Raw genomic sequence first — 15,876 nt, 5'->3', positions numbered from 1 at the left:
CATTTCTGGCAGAAAACAGCAAAGACTTGAAATGATAACTGATCAAAATTAAATCAGAAAGTGCCAAAGCAAGACTCCCACATCTGAAATATGCAAATGACATTACATTACTGGCAGAAAACAGTGGAGATTTGAAACAACTCCTAATGAAGGTTAAAACAGAAAATATTACAGGATATCTACAGCTGAACATCAAGATGAAAAAAGCAAGGACTACTGGGGAATTACACAACTTTACAACAGAGGATAAAAAATTGAGCTTGTTAAAGATTTTCTATTCCTTGGCTCCTTCAGCAACCAAAAGAGAGACTGCAACCAAGAAAGAAATTGATACTGAGAAGGGCAGCCATGAAGGACCTAGGAAAGATTCTTAAGTGTAAAGCTGTGTCACAGACAACAAGATCAAGATAGTAATGCTGCAAATGATGGTATGAACTATGCATGGGTGTGAAAGATGGACAGTGGAGAAAGCTGCCAAGAAAACAGTTGATTCCTTTAAAATGTGGTGTTGGAGGAGATTGTCACAGATACTGTGCACCACTAAAAGGACAGTTAAGTGCAGTGGTTCTCAACCTTCCCAATGCCACGACCCTTTAATACAGTTCCTCATGTTGTGGTGACCCCCAACCCTAATATTTATCAATTTTACAGATGGAGAACACTGATGCAGAGAGTCTCAGACGACCGCTGTGAAAGGGTCGTTCGACCCCCAAAGGTGTCCCGACCCCCAGGTTGAGAACCACTGGTTAAGTGGGTTCCAGCCTGAACTCTTCCCTAGAAGCTAAAATGACTCAACTGGGGCTACTGTACTTTTGCCACATTATGAGAAGAGAGGAGTAACGGAAAAGAGAAATTCTAGGAAAAAGTTGAAGGCAAACGGAACAAAGGGCGGGCCAAGATTAGATGGCCTGAATCTACAGGGGAAGCCAGTATGGTGTAGTGGTTAAGAGCAGCAGACTCTAATCTGGAAAACCAGGTTTAAATCCCCATTCCTCTACAAGAGTGGCAGATTCTTATGTGATGGACTCAATTTGTTTCCTTGCTCCTCCATATGAAGCCTACTAGATGACCTTAGGCTACTATTAAGCACCTAAAAGGGCAAGAAAGTGTTTAAGAGTCACTAAATATAAAACTGCTAAATATAAAAAACACATATGTATTTATTACAAATTAAAATAATCTACACTTGTAAAAGACTCATAATAGCCTACCTTATGCACACAATATCACAATTACAATATACAAAAGGATTCTATGGCACACTTCTTTGACCCTTAAAAACAGACACGTTTTAGCTCAATGGTCAAAAGTAATTCTCCAAATTCATTTGTTCCAGCCTAAAAGCATTTTGAAAATCAGTTGAACTTATGGCAGTATTAAAAAGATACCTGTTCCAAAATGAATGTTATTGTTTCAAGGATGAGGTGAAGGTCCTGTTTCTCTACTGAAAAGGCAGTTTGAAGTTTTTCTTCCTCTTCTTCTGTGAAAGTACTTTCCCCCTGAAATAAAGTGTGCATTTAACAAAAACTCAAACAGTTACCTCAGTAAAAGGTTATGGTTGTCTGCAAATTCCAAAATAGAATTACAGATCTTGGATTCAAAAGATCTTGGGCACATGGTCCACATGAAGAGACACAAGGCCATTGGCTAGCCTGGCAAACTATTGCCAAGTATTTCACAAAGATTAAAATGCCACAGCTTACCTGTTGTATTTCATTCCTTAGCAAGTGTTTCTTGTTCCTTTTCCTGCAATAGGCAGGGGTAAAGCAAGGAACTTAGCAAAGCTTTTCCTACCAGTGACTAACTATAATTGCAAGCATCTGAAAACTTTTGGCTGGTAGTTCCTGTTACTTTGCTTTCTGGATTAATTTCTTTCCTTTTTTAAAAAGAAGAACTGATTGAAGTCCAACTGTAGTGTTTTAGAAGAAAAGCCAAAGAGGATAATTGTTGGATAAATTGTTCACACTGAAACCTTACTTAAAATTTTAATTCTAGAACAGTAAAATTAACTTTAAGATTATAATAAATTATAATATGAACAGTTAACTAATTTGTTTTTGTAATGAGCATAAGTGTCTAAACCTGGGGTGACCAGTGTAGTGCTGCTCACAGGTGCCATGATGAATGTCAACAACTTGCCTGGTGCCCACCGAGTGTTTTTAGAAATCAGCTGGAACCAGACAGATCTTTTGCCCTGCTGGCCATTGGATTGGCCATCAGAGATCTGATTGGCTGTGCAGATTTTTAAAAATGTTGTTTTGGCAATAGCTGCTACCACAGCACATACACAAGAAAATGTTTTAACACAATATGTTCATTTTAAGACACATTCTGTTAAACAGAGCTTCTGCCTGAAAGGCTGAAGAGTTACTGTTAAGCATAATCTTACTCCCTGACATTTTGCTGTCAGTTCTGTCTCCTGCATCAGTCATTTTATGCTTATGCTCACCACCATATATCAGAATTCCAAAAGTGCCCACAGGCTCAAAAACGTTGGAGAACTCTGGTCTAAATTGTTGACAATTAGAGCAATGATTGAATTGTTCTAAATAATATTAATGCTTTAGAAAAAAACTTGGCCAACACGTGCACAGCTATCGTATACTCTTGACCGAAGAACGGTACACTCCTTCTATCTGGGATGGCCGTCCTCTTCCACCGAGCGCACAGCTTCGGGAGAAACGCACATGGAGCGGTGAGAGAGGTAGGGGACACCCGCCTAGCCAGCCAGATCAGCCAAATCAATCCTGGCGATCAATGGGGTGACAGATGTCGCAGCCAGATCGCCCTCACATCCACTTAGCCAACACGTGACCAGTAATTTCACCTTTTTTGGCCAAACACTTCAACTCTGTCTGAAAGTCTCTACATCACCAAACCAACTATTAACAAAACATAAAACAACTTTTGCTTCCTTCACATTGAACACAAATAAGACCTCCTGGAGCATAGTAATGGCTTATCAGATCCAGCATCCTCTTTCACAAAGTTGCCAACTAGTTGCCCTGGAGGACTGAGCAACAAAGTATAGAGGTCAAGGCCTTCTCTGAATGTTCCTTCACGCTTCTGATATTCATCCTCTTAACGTGAAAGCTTCCATTAGTCAACAACCAGGTCTAGCAGTCATTGATAGGCATATCCTCTCTGAATAGCTATTTTACAGCAACCTGCAATATCTGCCATTATTACCTCCACTAGGAGTAAATTCCAAAATTAAGTTACTTAATGAGTAAAAACGTACTGTCCTGAATCTACTGTTCATCTTCACTATGTGTGCCACTGAATTCCAGCATTATGGGAGAGAGAAAAATAGTTCTGCCATTAAACAAGGGAGAAGAGTCAGCAAAGCCATGTGTTTTTCCCACATCTTTGAAAAAATATACCAAAGCTAAAAGTTAAGGAGGATGGACCACAGGTGCAAGCACAAATCTAATTCAAGGACCTACTTCCATCTGCTTATAATTTTGCAGAATATATAGTGCACTGTCCAGCACAATAAATAAAAAATGCTTAAGACCACTGATTTTGATGTTACAACACTGAAATTACAACATGAATGTAGCACCTTTGCTAGATAAGTAAATATAAGTGTCCTACATCACTGATTCAGCACACAAAATTAAAAGGAGTCTACTCAAATCCTGCACAGCCCTTTGTTCATCCTCTGTCTGGACACATGTTCATAACTCATTCAATGTGCCAAGCAGATTGGCTGCTGAACTGTGTGAATCAATTTGTATCTGTTTAATGGAGGCCAGAAAGTTCCAGTACTGAAATGACTTAAAATAGCATCCCTACATTCTCTAGCTGAGCCACTAGACAATAAGACAAGTTTTCAAAACAAGTTTACCCATAATTAATAGAATAGAAGGTTCTATACAAACCTTTAAATGAAGCTTCTGAAGGATGTGGGAGAGCAGTCGAGAGAACTTGCCAGTGTCTATGGAGTTGATGAAAGATACCGCATTTCTGACACTGGAAAAGGATAGTTTCAGAGTGGCGACAGGGCAGAAATAGACAAACCTCACCATGAATTACTAGTTCTTTAAAACAGCTCAAATTTTTATACAACAGACCTATTGGGGCGAGGGTATTTCGATCCACATGTTAATATTGTCCTTTATTTAAGAGGTGCACACTCCTTAATACCAAAACGCCAGGCAGTGACATTTTTGCCATCCGATAAAATTAGCTATTTAATTTCTATCTGCTATTCCCTCCGGTACCACCAACATCCAGGGGGCGCTGGAATGGTCCAGAAATGATATCTGATCTCCAGACTACAGATATCAGTTTCCCTGAAGGGCAGCTTTGAAGTACGACAGGGGTGTCAAATTCAATTGCACAGGGGGCCAAAACTCAAAGCACACCTTAGGTTGGGGGCCGAACAGGATAACCAATTTATTGCCAGGCATGCAAACCCTCTTTGCCCCACAGAGAAGGCAGCTGCCTGCTCCATTGGACAGAGAGGGGACTTGCCTGCCTGGTGCTGCTGCTCTTGCGCCGCGTGAGCCGGGAACACCGGCCATGCAAACCCCCTTTGCCCAACGGAGAAGGCAGCTGCCTGCTCCATTGGGCAGAGGGGGGGGGGCAGTGCCAGGCATGCAAACCCTCTGCCCCACAGACAGGGCAGCTGTTCCACCTGCTCCGTTGGGCAGAGGGGACGGCAGCACCAGGTATGCAAACCCCCTCTGCCACATGGGGAAGGCAGCCGCCTGTTCTGTTGAGCAGAAGGGGCGGCGGCGGCGGCCTGCCTGCTGCTGCTGCTCTCGCGCCGCACAAGCTGGCGACACCATGCTTGCAAACCCTCTCTGCCCCACGGAGAAGGCAGCTTCCTGCTCCATTGGGCAGAGAGGGGACTTGCCTGCCTGCTGCTGCTGCTATTGCGCTGTGCGAGCCGGGAACACCGGCCATGCAAACCCTCTCTGCCCCATGGAGAAGGCAGCTGAGCCGCCTGATCCATTGGGCAGAGAGGGGACAGCAGCAGTGGCGTGCCTGCTGCTGCTGCTGCTCTTGCACCACATGAATCGGCAATACCGGGCTTGCAAACACTCTCTTGCCCATGGAGAAGGCAGCTGCTTGCGTCATTGGGCAGAGAGGGGGCGGCGGCGGCAGCCTTCCCAGTGCTGCCGGCTCTTGTGCTGCGTGAGCTGGTTGCACCGGGCATTCAAACCCTCTCTGCCCCACAGAGAATGCAGCCGCCTGCTCCATTGGGCAGAGAGGGGACAGCAGCAGCAGCCTGACTGGTGCTGCCAGCAGCACTAGGCATGCAAGCCCCCTCTGCCCTACGGAGAGCAATCCCACATGGCAGCCTACCCTGCAGGTATGCATAGAAGTCAGGGCAGGACTCCCCTGGCGCAAAGCTGAATCTGGACCTCCCATCCGCCCCTTCCACTCAGCCGCCTTACCCAAAGCATGACCCAGAGATCGGGCGGCTCTTGCAAAAAACTCATGCAAAGCACCAGGCAAAAAAACACACACCAATTTCTGCCCGCAAGGAGATGCCACGGGACTTGGAGGCGGGGAGTTTGCAAGTTTGGGTGGAGTGAAAGAGGAGGCCTTGCCCTTCTTTTAGCTTGGAGTTCTGTAACTCATGGCCCCCTTTTTTGCATGGATTGCAGGGCTGCGGGCGTATGTTTGCAATGGGTCAGCTCTCTTGCAAGGAGAGGAAATTATTTTCCTTCTCCTTTTGGGTCTGCAACTTTGGGGAGGGGTGAGCATTACTTACAAAGGATTGCAAAGTTTGCATGCAAATACGGTTCCCTGGGAGGGAATTTCTCAGCCGGCTGGCCTTTTGAAATGCGGGTTAAAAACAAAAAGCTGCAGAATGAAAGGGAAACTGGAGGCCCAAGGTTGCCCTTCGCTTCGCATTCTCGGAAATAGCCGGGATGCTCGACATGTGGGAAACACCCGTGAACTTAATTCTTAAGCGCCTGTTTTCATTCCACCACGACCCCCTACCTCCCTGTTTCTGGAATCACGATGGGCGCCGCCATTTTCAGCACTGTCAATCATCCTCCTCCCAGTCACTCCCATAGGCTGGAGAAGAAAGCTCCGCCCATAAGAGCTAAGAACCACTCCCAGATCAGAACTACCGTCATAGAGAGCCTGATCCGTTAGCCGTAGCTTCACATTTGAGCTGGGACCCTCTTTTTAGGCTGAAAGCTTGCTTTTTTTGCCTGTGATTTCTTTCACTATGGCTAAAACAACAGCAGTTAGCAGTAATGACAAAAGGGACATAATTCCCACTACAGCATTATTGAATAACGTGTTCTGTGCAAAAGGGAGTGTACAGTATAGTGCAGGGGTAGGGAACCTTTAACACTCAAAGAGCCATTTGGACCCGTTTTCCACAGGAAAAGAAAACACTTGGAGCCGCAAATAATTTTTGACACTTAAAATAAAGATAACACTATATATAGAGGGGTTTTTTTTACCTTTTACTCCGCTCATTCTGAGAAGTGCATGGATGCGTCTGCCCTGCTGCCTGCAGGGTGGGCAAGGATGAAGCCGGCGGCTCGGCCTCACCGGCCACCGGGAAAGCACCCGCACCGCTCCAATGAGGCGGGCGACAGGGGAACAGTTCCTTCTTTAATATAATGTATTGTCATTATTCCCTCTTATTCAAGAAATATTAGCAATTATTTTTCCAATTACCCCTCCTAAGGCACTTTGGTAAGAAGAACTGGCCTAAATGACCCCTTCTGCCTCAGAAATTCTGCAAAGCTAACTTTCCAATGCATAAAGTCTTTTTTGAAAATAATGTTCTGAGTTTTTCAGCATCAGCCTATCCTGTTTCCACTTGCGATAATTTCTCATCCTTCAGAGGTAAGGTAATTGATCCTGGAGTTTGGTGGATGAAAATATGTGTATACATTTCCCTTACCTTCATAAGAACTCTTTAGAGGTATTACCAGCTCTGGTTAAGAAATTCCTAGAGGTTTAGAGGTTGATCCCGGAGAAGGTGGAGTTTGGGAAAGGGTGAGACCTCAGCAGGGATATAATCAGTGGTGGGATTCAAATAATTTAACAACTGGTTATTTACAAGCATCAATTTAACAACCGGTTCTGCCGAAGTGGCGCGAGCCTGATGAATCCCACCACTGGATATAATGCCACAGAATCTGCCCTCCAAAGCAGACGTTTTCTCCAGGGCAACAACTCTGTTGTTTGGAGATCAGTGCTAATTCTGGGAGATCTCCTTGCCCGCCGGGAGGGTTAGCAGTCCTAGGTATCAAACTTAAATTAAACATGTAAGATCCTTCAAAGTACCTAAGCTCATTTTTAAAGCTAAGGTTTGTCTTTGATCCGCCAGCTCCAGTGTATGCTTGCCTAAGAATCTAGAAACAGCAGTCTTTGTTACACAATGAGATGAGACAGCCCTAGACAGAAGGTATCTGGATCATATCTTGAAATACGTATGAAAGTTGTGTTCCAAATTCATCTGATTTGAGACTAGGAGTCCTTAATAAAATCTCTGCATTTACTTGGAAACACTGTTTATGTTCCATTTTGCATTGTTAGGGCTATTTAGGACAGAAAAAAGTAGTCTGGGAAAAGTTCAAAGGATATGATTTGTGCATTGTCTGACAGAGCTGTAATCTTAACAGGGAAAGACTGGTGATCATTAACTGTGAAGCTCTCCCTTCAACAGACACTGATGTGTACAGACATGGAAAAAAGCAGACTCATTTTTCATCAAAGAGCTCAGCTGGACAAGTTGGCATTGCGCCCAATACACATTAGAATCAATCCCTAAAACCTAAAGGAGTGGTGTAATGGTCAGAATGGGACAGAAACACCTAGACTTTCAGGAGCCGCAGGTCTTTCAGAGATGGTACTCTTGCACATATGTTACCATGTAATCCAGGAATGTTTGGGGTCACAGTAATTATCACGCCAGTTCTGCTATGATTACTGTGCAAGTACCAGAATATTCTTGGAGCTCCCAAATGTTTTAGAAAGGGGCCCATCCATTTATGAGGAATGCATATGTATTTGCTGGCAGAAATATTAATACAGCAGAATCCTTTATGTCTAAATTTACCTTAATTAATTATGAGGGGAGGAGGTTTCCTGTGAATTGTCTGAGTTTAGGAAGAGACTGGTTTCTCCCTGATTCAGCCTTTTGTTTTCCACTTAATCTGATAAAATCAAAGTGGATCCAATTTGGCGATATATCCTATACCACTTTCTGGATCCAATTTGGGGACACATTCTATACCACTTGAAAGGCTTCTCTCCTTGTTCCATCTGTCATGGAAGCAACTATATAAAATCAGGCCCATAGCCAGAAAATGTTTATCCTTGAGTGGGAGGGGGGAATGAGTATAGGGGGCATCCATCACTAATTACTATATTTATAGACCCACTTTATACTTGAGACTCAAGGTGGATTACATGATATACAGCCATGTAATCAAATGGCATTAGAGATCTTTAAAGCAATGCAACAGGACTAGGGTGACAAAAATTCAAAAGGTGCAAAAAAGTATCAGACATGTTAGGTCAAGCAATGCAGAAAATGGAATCACAAAAAAATGAAAACAATGCCTTAAGATCATGATTGAATAGCATACATTGTGGCATAGACTGCAGTCCTTTTCTCTATTAGTGCTGTAAAAATTCTCTCTCACACAACTATTTTTCATAATTTGCAGAAGTAAAGAAGCATCGGAGCCATTTTCCAGTTATTGACGCCTGAAACTGCAAATACGAACTTTTTTTCTCCATACATTTTCTGCAAAGGAAACAGAAGGTTCTGTCATTCAAAACAGAGTTTTCAAACCAAGAACACCTCTCATCAGGGGCATACCTAGGCAAACTGTAGCCCGGGGACAAAACTTGAGTTTGGCGCCCCCCCATGACCCCCCCCCCCATGACCAAACAATGATTCTTTTGCACCAGGTCATTTCTAATCACCATCACATTATAGAACATGCCTCAATGCAGCAATAGTCCATACCACTCAGCAGAAATCAAACCTTTAGCCAATTTTTTCAAAATGCTTTCAAAATGTTTTATCACTGCTGTGAAAACGTTTACGGTGTTCTATCCAGCACCCCCAATTGACCCCAGCATTGGAAACACAGCACAGTGCTGGGAGGGAGGGAGAGAGGGAGAGGACAGGGACAAATTTCAAGTCATGTTTTCCACAGTAGTTGCACACATTGAATTTTAATACTGACAAAGGCACTAACTGATATGAACTCAGTCTTCTGAAAATAACTTAACTTAGAAAACATAGTCTTAGAATAACCCTGAATAACTGCTTTTTCATCTGAAATATGTTTAAAGCCTATAAGGTAAGAAACTCATCTATGACACTAAGAAGGCACCCCAGATTATCTAAGAAGCCCAGTTCAGAACTATTCCATTGTAGAGATAGAACCAGCCAGCTTTGCTGAAGTTTGGATGTCTGGGCACTCATTCTGTGGGCAGCAGCTTCACCTTCAACTGGGTGCCCCATAGCATTTGCCCCTCCAAAGCAAACTTCAGCAAAGTTGACTGGTTCCTGTCAGGACACTCAGCAGCAGCCCTGAGGTAAATTTGGTGCCCCTACCCAGAGCAAGACCCCAGCAGAGCACCGCCATTGAAATCTCTACCACAGGGACAGCTTGGCATAACAGCAAGCCTCACCCAATCCCACACCTCTCACTGCTTCAAATAGAGAATAGCAGCATTTTTCCCTCCAGGAAGAACAGAGGCACACACACCCCTCCCTACTGCCTTCCACACACCTCCCTTTTAAAAATGAAGCCACTCTACGACACCTAATGAACTATGGACATCAAGGGGCACATTTGCAAGCCCTGAATCTCCTACCAAATCCACACAGCACTACACGACAGCAGAAACACAAGTCCCCCCCCCCAAAAAAAAACTGAAGTGGGGAGACCCACAGGTTTGCCCAGGGCACAGCAAGAACTACAGGAAAACAAACCACTTCTAAAGAAAAGGTTGTTTTCTTTTTTTAAAAAGCTAAGACAACAAACTTAAAAGTAGAACCAAAGCAAGTTAGCAAGTAACAGCCTAGCCACAAAGCAGGGGTGGGGGGACAAACTGGGAGAAATTTCAAACCCAAACTAACAGTAGAACAAGGTAAAATCATGAAATCACAATACTGGGCGCAGTGTGTAACACACTTCTCTCTCTGAAGATGCCAGCCACAGATGCTGGTGAAACGTTAGGAACAAGATCTACCAGACCACAGCCACACAGCCTGGAAACCCCACAACAACCAGTTGAATCCAGCCAGGAAGCCTTTGACAATACAAAAGAAATTTTGTTTTGTAAAATAAGATGTCAATGGTAAATTTTCCTTGCAATAAGAAAAGTTCTGAAGTTATGTGAACACATCAGTTAAGAAATTAGTTTTAAGTCTACTTATACCTTAGCTAAGATTTTACATCCTCTTTATTACGGAATTTAGTTTTAAGAATAATTGAATAATATAAAGAGATCCCACCCCACCCCCATATTCGCTGCAAAAGGCAGGAATGCCTGTATTCAGCTCTCATATGCTTAAAAGGAACAAACCTCTCTGGAAAGATGCAATTACCAAATCTCCCTGAATAAGAATGACTTTTCCCTTTCACATTGCAGGAGACTTGAAGCACTTGAATAAATCAACCTGAATCTTTCTCCAAAGAACTACATTATGTTTAGTTACTACATTATGTTTAGTTACACTAAACTAGTGTTATCTAAACAGCAGTCCCCTCATGAGCATACATCTTATTTCAACAGCAAAGGATTAAATCCAGCAAGGTCTTGAGCACTTATCTAGACTTTTTGTCTGACAGCCTTTAGTCTCAAATACAAGGATCTCAGGCAAGTTTATGCTGGACTTCAGCGCATCTATTCAAGGAACATGAACTATTTGGCAGATCCCTGACACACATACCCAAAATCAAATCCTGTACTCTGCCATCCTATAGCAATTCATACACCTGTTTCCAGTGGTGGTAGTGGAAAGTGCCACTAAGTCATGGCCAATTTATGGTGACACTGTTGGGTTTTCAAAACAAGAGATGTTCAAAGGTGGTTTGCCATTGCCTGCCTCTGCCCAATGACCCTGGATTTCTTTAACAGAGTTCCATCCAAGTACCAATGAGAGCTAACCCTGCTTAGCTTCTGAGATCTAACTAGAGAGGACCAGTCTGAGCAATCTTGTTTCCAGACACAGTCATTCATGCAGATTAGAATCCACACTGACATGCCCAGAAAGTGGGGGGGGGGCTTTCCCCTTTCCTTAACCATGGCATTGGCTACATCAGGGTGACGAATAGGGCAACTAATACAGAGGGAACAATCTTGAGTATCACAGGTGTACAGACAAAATGATGGTGTCTGCAGAACAGAGTAAGGGGTTCAGAATGAGCAAGGGGGAATGAAGCTATATGTGGTGTTGAAAAGCAGTAACATATCTACCACAAGCCCTGGCCGCATGAAAAGGAGGGGGGGATATTTAGTCATTGTTAAAACACAGGACTGGGAGGTGGAAAAAAAGTAGCTACGGAATAATGTGCACTCGAGGAGGAGTTGAGGGGATTGTGCCAGACTATTCAGGCGTGGGGAGAGGGAGGCCAGGGATTTCTGCCTCATGGGTTATAAGGGTGGGGGTGTCAGGACTGCTTGAGACGTGGAGCAGGAGCTGCAGGGGGGGTAAGAAGGGAAGTGCTTTGACCTCTCCAGTGGGCTGCGTGTTGATGTGAATTGAGGCCGGGGGGGAAGTCCAGCAGAGGCTGAGGGGCTGGGGAGTTCCTCTTCCCGGGTGATGGGTGCTACTCAGGGAGAGGCAGCAAGCGGCACGCAAAGCCCTTCCGAGGAAACCTGAGAAGCAACGTTTCAAGATTGGGAGGGACAGTTTAGCTTCCCTGGCTCTAAAACGAGGGGATTTTCCTCCCTCTTTGCAAAGGCGAGCTGCAAACAGAAGCCTGGGGTTGGAGGAGCAAGCCGTGAGGGGGAACGATGGGCTTGAACACCGGCTTGCTCCTCCAACCCCAGGCTTCTGTTTGCAGCTCGCCTTTGCAAAGAGGGAGGAAAATCCCCTCGTTTTAGAGCCAGCAAAGCGAAACCGTCTCTCCCAATCTTGAAACGTTGCTTCTCAGGTTTCCTCGTTTTTTTTCCTGTGCACTCAGCTAAACTGCGTTTCTTGCTTACCTCGGACCTGGAAGGTGCTGGGAAACCTCGCTCCGTGGTTGCCTCCAGTGCCCACAGCACCTCCCAGGTCCGAGGTAAGCAAGAAACGCAGTTTAGCTGAGTGCAGAGAAAAAAACAACAAGGAAACCTAAGAAGCAACGTTTCAAGCTTGGGAGAGACAGTTTAGCTTGGCTCTAAAACAACGGGATTTTCCTCCCCCTTTGCAAAGTCGAGCTGCAAACTCTGCCCTTTTGTTTGGCACACAACAGTTGAGAGGCAGAGCCTCGGGCTCGTGGGCCACTTGCTGCCTGTTTCCTGCACACCTGGTGAGGCTGCCTCTCCTGCACGCCTCTTGCTGCCTCTCCATGAGTGCGCCCATGGCAGGCCAGCAGCGGAGGCGACCATAGAAAGGAACCGGGTGAAACCACTTGTTGGGGAGGGGGAACGATGGGCTGGGGGAGGAAAAACAAAACTTCCTGATCGGTACGTGTGGGGGTGGGGGGGTAGTGATGGACTGGCAACAAACCTCTCTGTCCTCTGACGAGGCGCCATGGCTGCTGCGAGGGACACGAGCTGTTAGTGGTCAGCAGCGGCAGGCAGAACTCAGAGCCAAAAGACAGGGCCCGCCTCTTTCCCCCTGTGCCCGTGCTACTGCTGCTTGCTTCCTCCCGGGCTGCGTTCCTTCCCTTCTGAGCAGGGGAGGAGGTTTGTTTGCATGACCACACCCTGAGAGGCAAGGCACGCTGGTTCCAAGGAGGGCGGAGCTCACTAATGCTAAATAGACTGAGGTGGAACTGGCCCAGTGGGGCCACCGTCCAGAGTGGGCGAGGCTAAGGCAGCCTGAGCTGCCTGATAGTAATGGCTGCTGTGTAAAGCAGGCTGCTGGTGCAATGATGATGGTGAAGTCTGTGGGGGGAGGAAATTTTGCCTGGCGCCCCCCACGTGACCAAAATTGTTGCGCCCGGGGACAAAGGGGACCCCTTGTCCCCTAGGTCGGTACGCCAGTGCCTCTCATGACATCTGTAACTAACTGGTCAGAGTTCTTATTTTGTTCTGGAGTAAACAAGCTGAGGCTGTGATTGTGTTGGTTTGCAAGTCTCTGTCACAGTTATAAAAGGGTTAACTGTTTGTATGTAAACAAGTTGCTGAAGTCACTGTTTATGACCTGATTTATTGATTAGCTATTGGCCAGTCAGATAGTAATTGCTTACATGTTAGGAAGCACATACATCTGAAGTTAATTATGAGGGGAGGGGGCAGACACAACACCAGAGAGGAGACACGAGGTTCATGACATCATGTGAAATAGCAGATAGGTACCAAGATGTAACCAAACGTATAGTAATGTAGATGTGTAACAGAAAAGAAAGGATTTCTTAATTTATCTCCATGTAAACCTTCCTTATAGTTAGTAAGCTCATTTATATATGAGTTTACACACACACACACACACACACACACACACCAGATTTTCTGTACCTAAGTTTGGAGGACAAATTAATTCAGTTATCTAAAGACTCTTGGTCACTGCTTCCAGTTTTACACTTGAAACTTAGCTATTGTTGGGTTATAATTATGAACCTGTTCATTTTCTTACAGGATTAAGTTATTAAACGAATGCCAAATGAGACTCCTGATATTTGAAAAATGGAACCTTATCCTGAGAATAAGATTCTTGTGGGGTTATATTAATTAGCAAAAGATTTGTGCTCAACTTACCTCTAGGCCTAAATGTCTCATTATTCGTCTCCTGTCCTGCCAAAAATAATTTCCCCAGCAATAAGAGTTTTTCAGGACTATTATGAAACACTGTCCTGTCCTTTGTCTTTTTCTTTCCTTTGTTCAGAGTCTGATACAACATTATTTTTACCCCTTCAATACTTAATCTCCCTCTCTTTATTCCAACATAATTTTACTTCACTGCTTGCAAGCTTTTTAAAATCAAGACTTTTCAGCCTTGCTAACTATTTCTTCTGTCTTGGCCAGTTGCCTAGAGTATTCATACTTGGAAATATTTATGACAGGATTCAAACCTTTTTGCCTCAACCCTTTTGTTTTCCCCTTTACATAGAGAATTTACACTTGAAAGACTTGTGTCAGATTTCACACCAACCCCTGGTGCTTATTGGAGGGGCATGACAAATTCGATGGAGGCACCCCCCTTCACACATACACTTTTTGCACCACTGTGGCTGAGGGCCCTTTCTACATTGTTTTCAGTGATATGACCAAAGCTCTCTGTATTATTCAGCGAAATCATAAATCATCTGAAGGTCTTGACTTCACTTTTGTAAAGGCTTTGTTTCTAACTATTTTTAGTAACATTTAAGACCTGATTACACTTTCAGATAATGGGATACCATGTTGTCTAAGATGGAACTAGACCTAATACATCACCTGAGGACTTGCCAGTTGGCATCTCAGTAGTTCTTTCAGGTATCCTGTCTCACATTAAAATCTGATGAGAGGGAACAAAATAAGTGAACAAGTAGGCTTTCCAGATAGAAACTGAATGGCCTAACACCTCTATTTTTCTCTGTTCCTTTAGAGACAACTGAAAGGGTCAAAGCCACCAGGCCAATGTTGTGGGGTCAATTGGAGTCAAGAGAGAAACAAGGCAATTATGTGTTCAAGAGAAGTGGGAGAAAACTTTAATACAATGTTTAGATATTTACCAGTTTAACCTGACATCATTAACTATGAATATGCAACTGTATGTGTGCATTAGTAGACTGTGAATAAAAGTAAACAGTGCATAGTTAGATTAATTGGAATGAAGGATGAAATATGTAACCTTTCCTTTCACAGTGTGTATCTCTCTGAATTTTTATGTTGGTCTAATTGTGCATGGGGTTTTAGTTACAAGTAGGGTAGCCAACGTCTGAGGAAAATGCCTAAAAGCTTAATTGGGTTACAATTACAATTAATGGGGTTACAATTAAGAGTTTAAACAAAATAATAGTAGTTTCTTTGGGTTTCAATGATAAAATTATCAAACACAAGATCACATGCAGTTGGAAAAGCCTGCATATAAGCCACACCTTATTTCATGGATGTAGGTAAGGGGGGGTTCTCGGGTTTGAAACCCCCCCCCATTCATGTCCGAAGCTCCGCCCCTCCGTTTGAGGGTTTAAAAAACATTTTAGTGCTTTTTCGGTTTTTGGCCTGCAGGGGCGCATTGTTTGGGCTAGCAGCACTAAACTTTCAGGGATTATTTGGGGGACTCTCCTGATGATACTACCTGGGTTTGGTGAGGTTTGGTTCAGGGGGTCCAAAGTTATGGACTCCCAAAGGGGGTGCCCCCATCCTCCATTGTTTCCAATGGGAGCTAATAGAAGATGGGGGCTACACATTTGAGGGTCCATAACTTTGGACCCCATGAACCAAACTTCACCAAAACTTGGATGTATTATCAGTAGAGTCTCTTATTGATACCACCCAGGTTTTGTGAAGTTTGGTCCAGGGGGTCCAAAGCTATGGACTCCCAAAGGAGTGCCCCATCGTCCATTGTTTTCAATGGGAGCTAATAGAAGATGAAGGCTACATCTTTGAGGGTCCATAACTTTGGATATCCTGAACCAAACTTCACCAAACCTGGGTGGTATCATTAGGAGAGACTCCTAAAGATACCCTAAAAGTTTGGTGCTGCTAGCTTAACAATTGCACCCCTGACAGCAGGCACCCCCCAAATTTCCCCAGACTCTCCTTTTAAATCCACGCCCCTTGGCATGG

The 15,876-nt window shown here is 44.2% G+C and overlaps 1 protein-coding gene across 1 annotated transcript in view; it reads right to left on the bottom strand.

Moving 5' to 3' along the window:
• COMMD10 (COMM domain containing 10) overlaps nt 1-6,037 on the bottom strand; it is a 71,006-nt gene extending 64,969 nt beyond the window's left edge. The window contains exons 1-3 of the mRNA XM_048504112.1: nt 5,962-6,037; nt 3,885-3,975; nt 1,389-1,499 (exon numbers count right to left, since the gene is read on the bottom strand). Coding sequence (XP_048360069.1) covers nt 1,389-1,499; nt 3,885-3,975; nt 5,962-5,996 — 237 coding nt within the window. The 5' untranslated portion in view covers nt 5,997-6,037. The remainder of the gene's footprint in view (nt 1-1,388; nt 1,500-3,884; nt 3,976-5,961) is intronic.
• Nucleotides 6,038-15,876: the final 9,839 nt, after the last annotated feature.

Source organism: Sphaerodactylus townsendi, linkage group LG07 (assembly GCF_021028975.2).
Source record: "Sphaerodactylus townsendi isolate TG3544 linkage group LG07, MPM_Stown_v2.3, whole genome shotgun sequence".
Lineage (NCBI taxonomy): Eukaryota > Metazoa > Chordata > Lepidosauria > Squamata > Sphaerodactylidae > Sphaerodactylus > Sphaerodactylus townsendi.
This window is presented reverse-complemented; position numbering and strand designations above follow the sequence as displayed.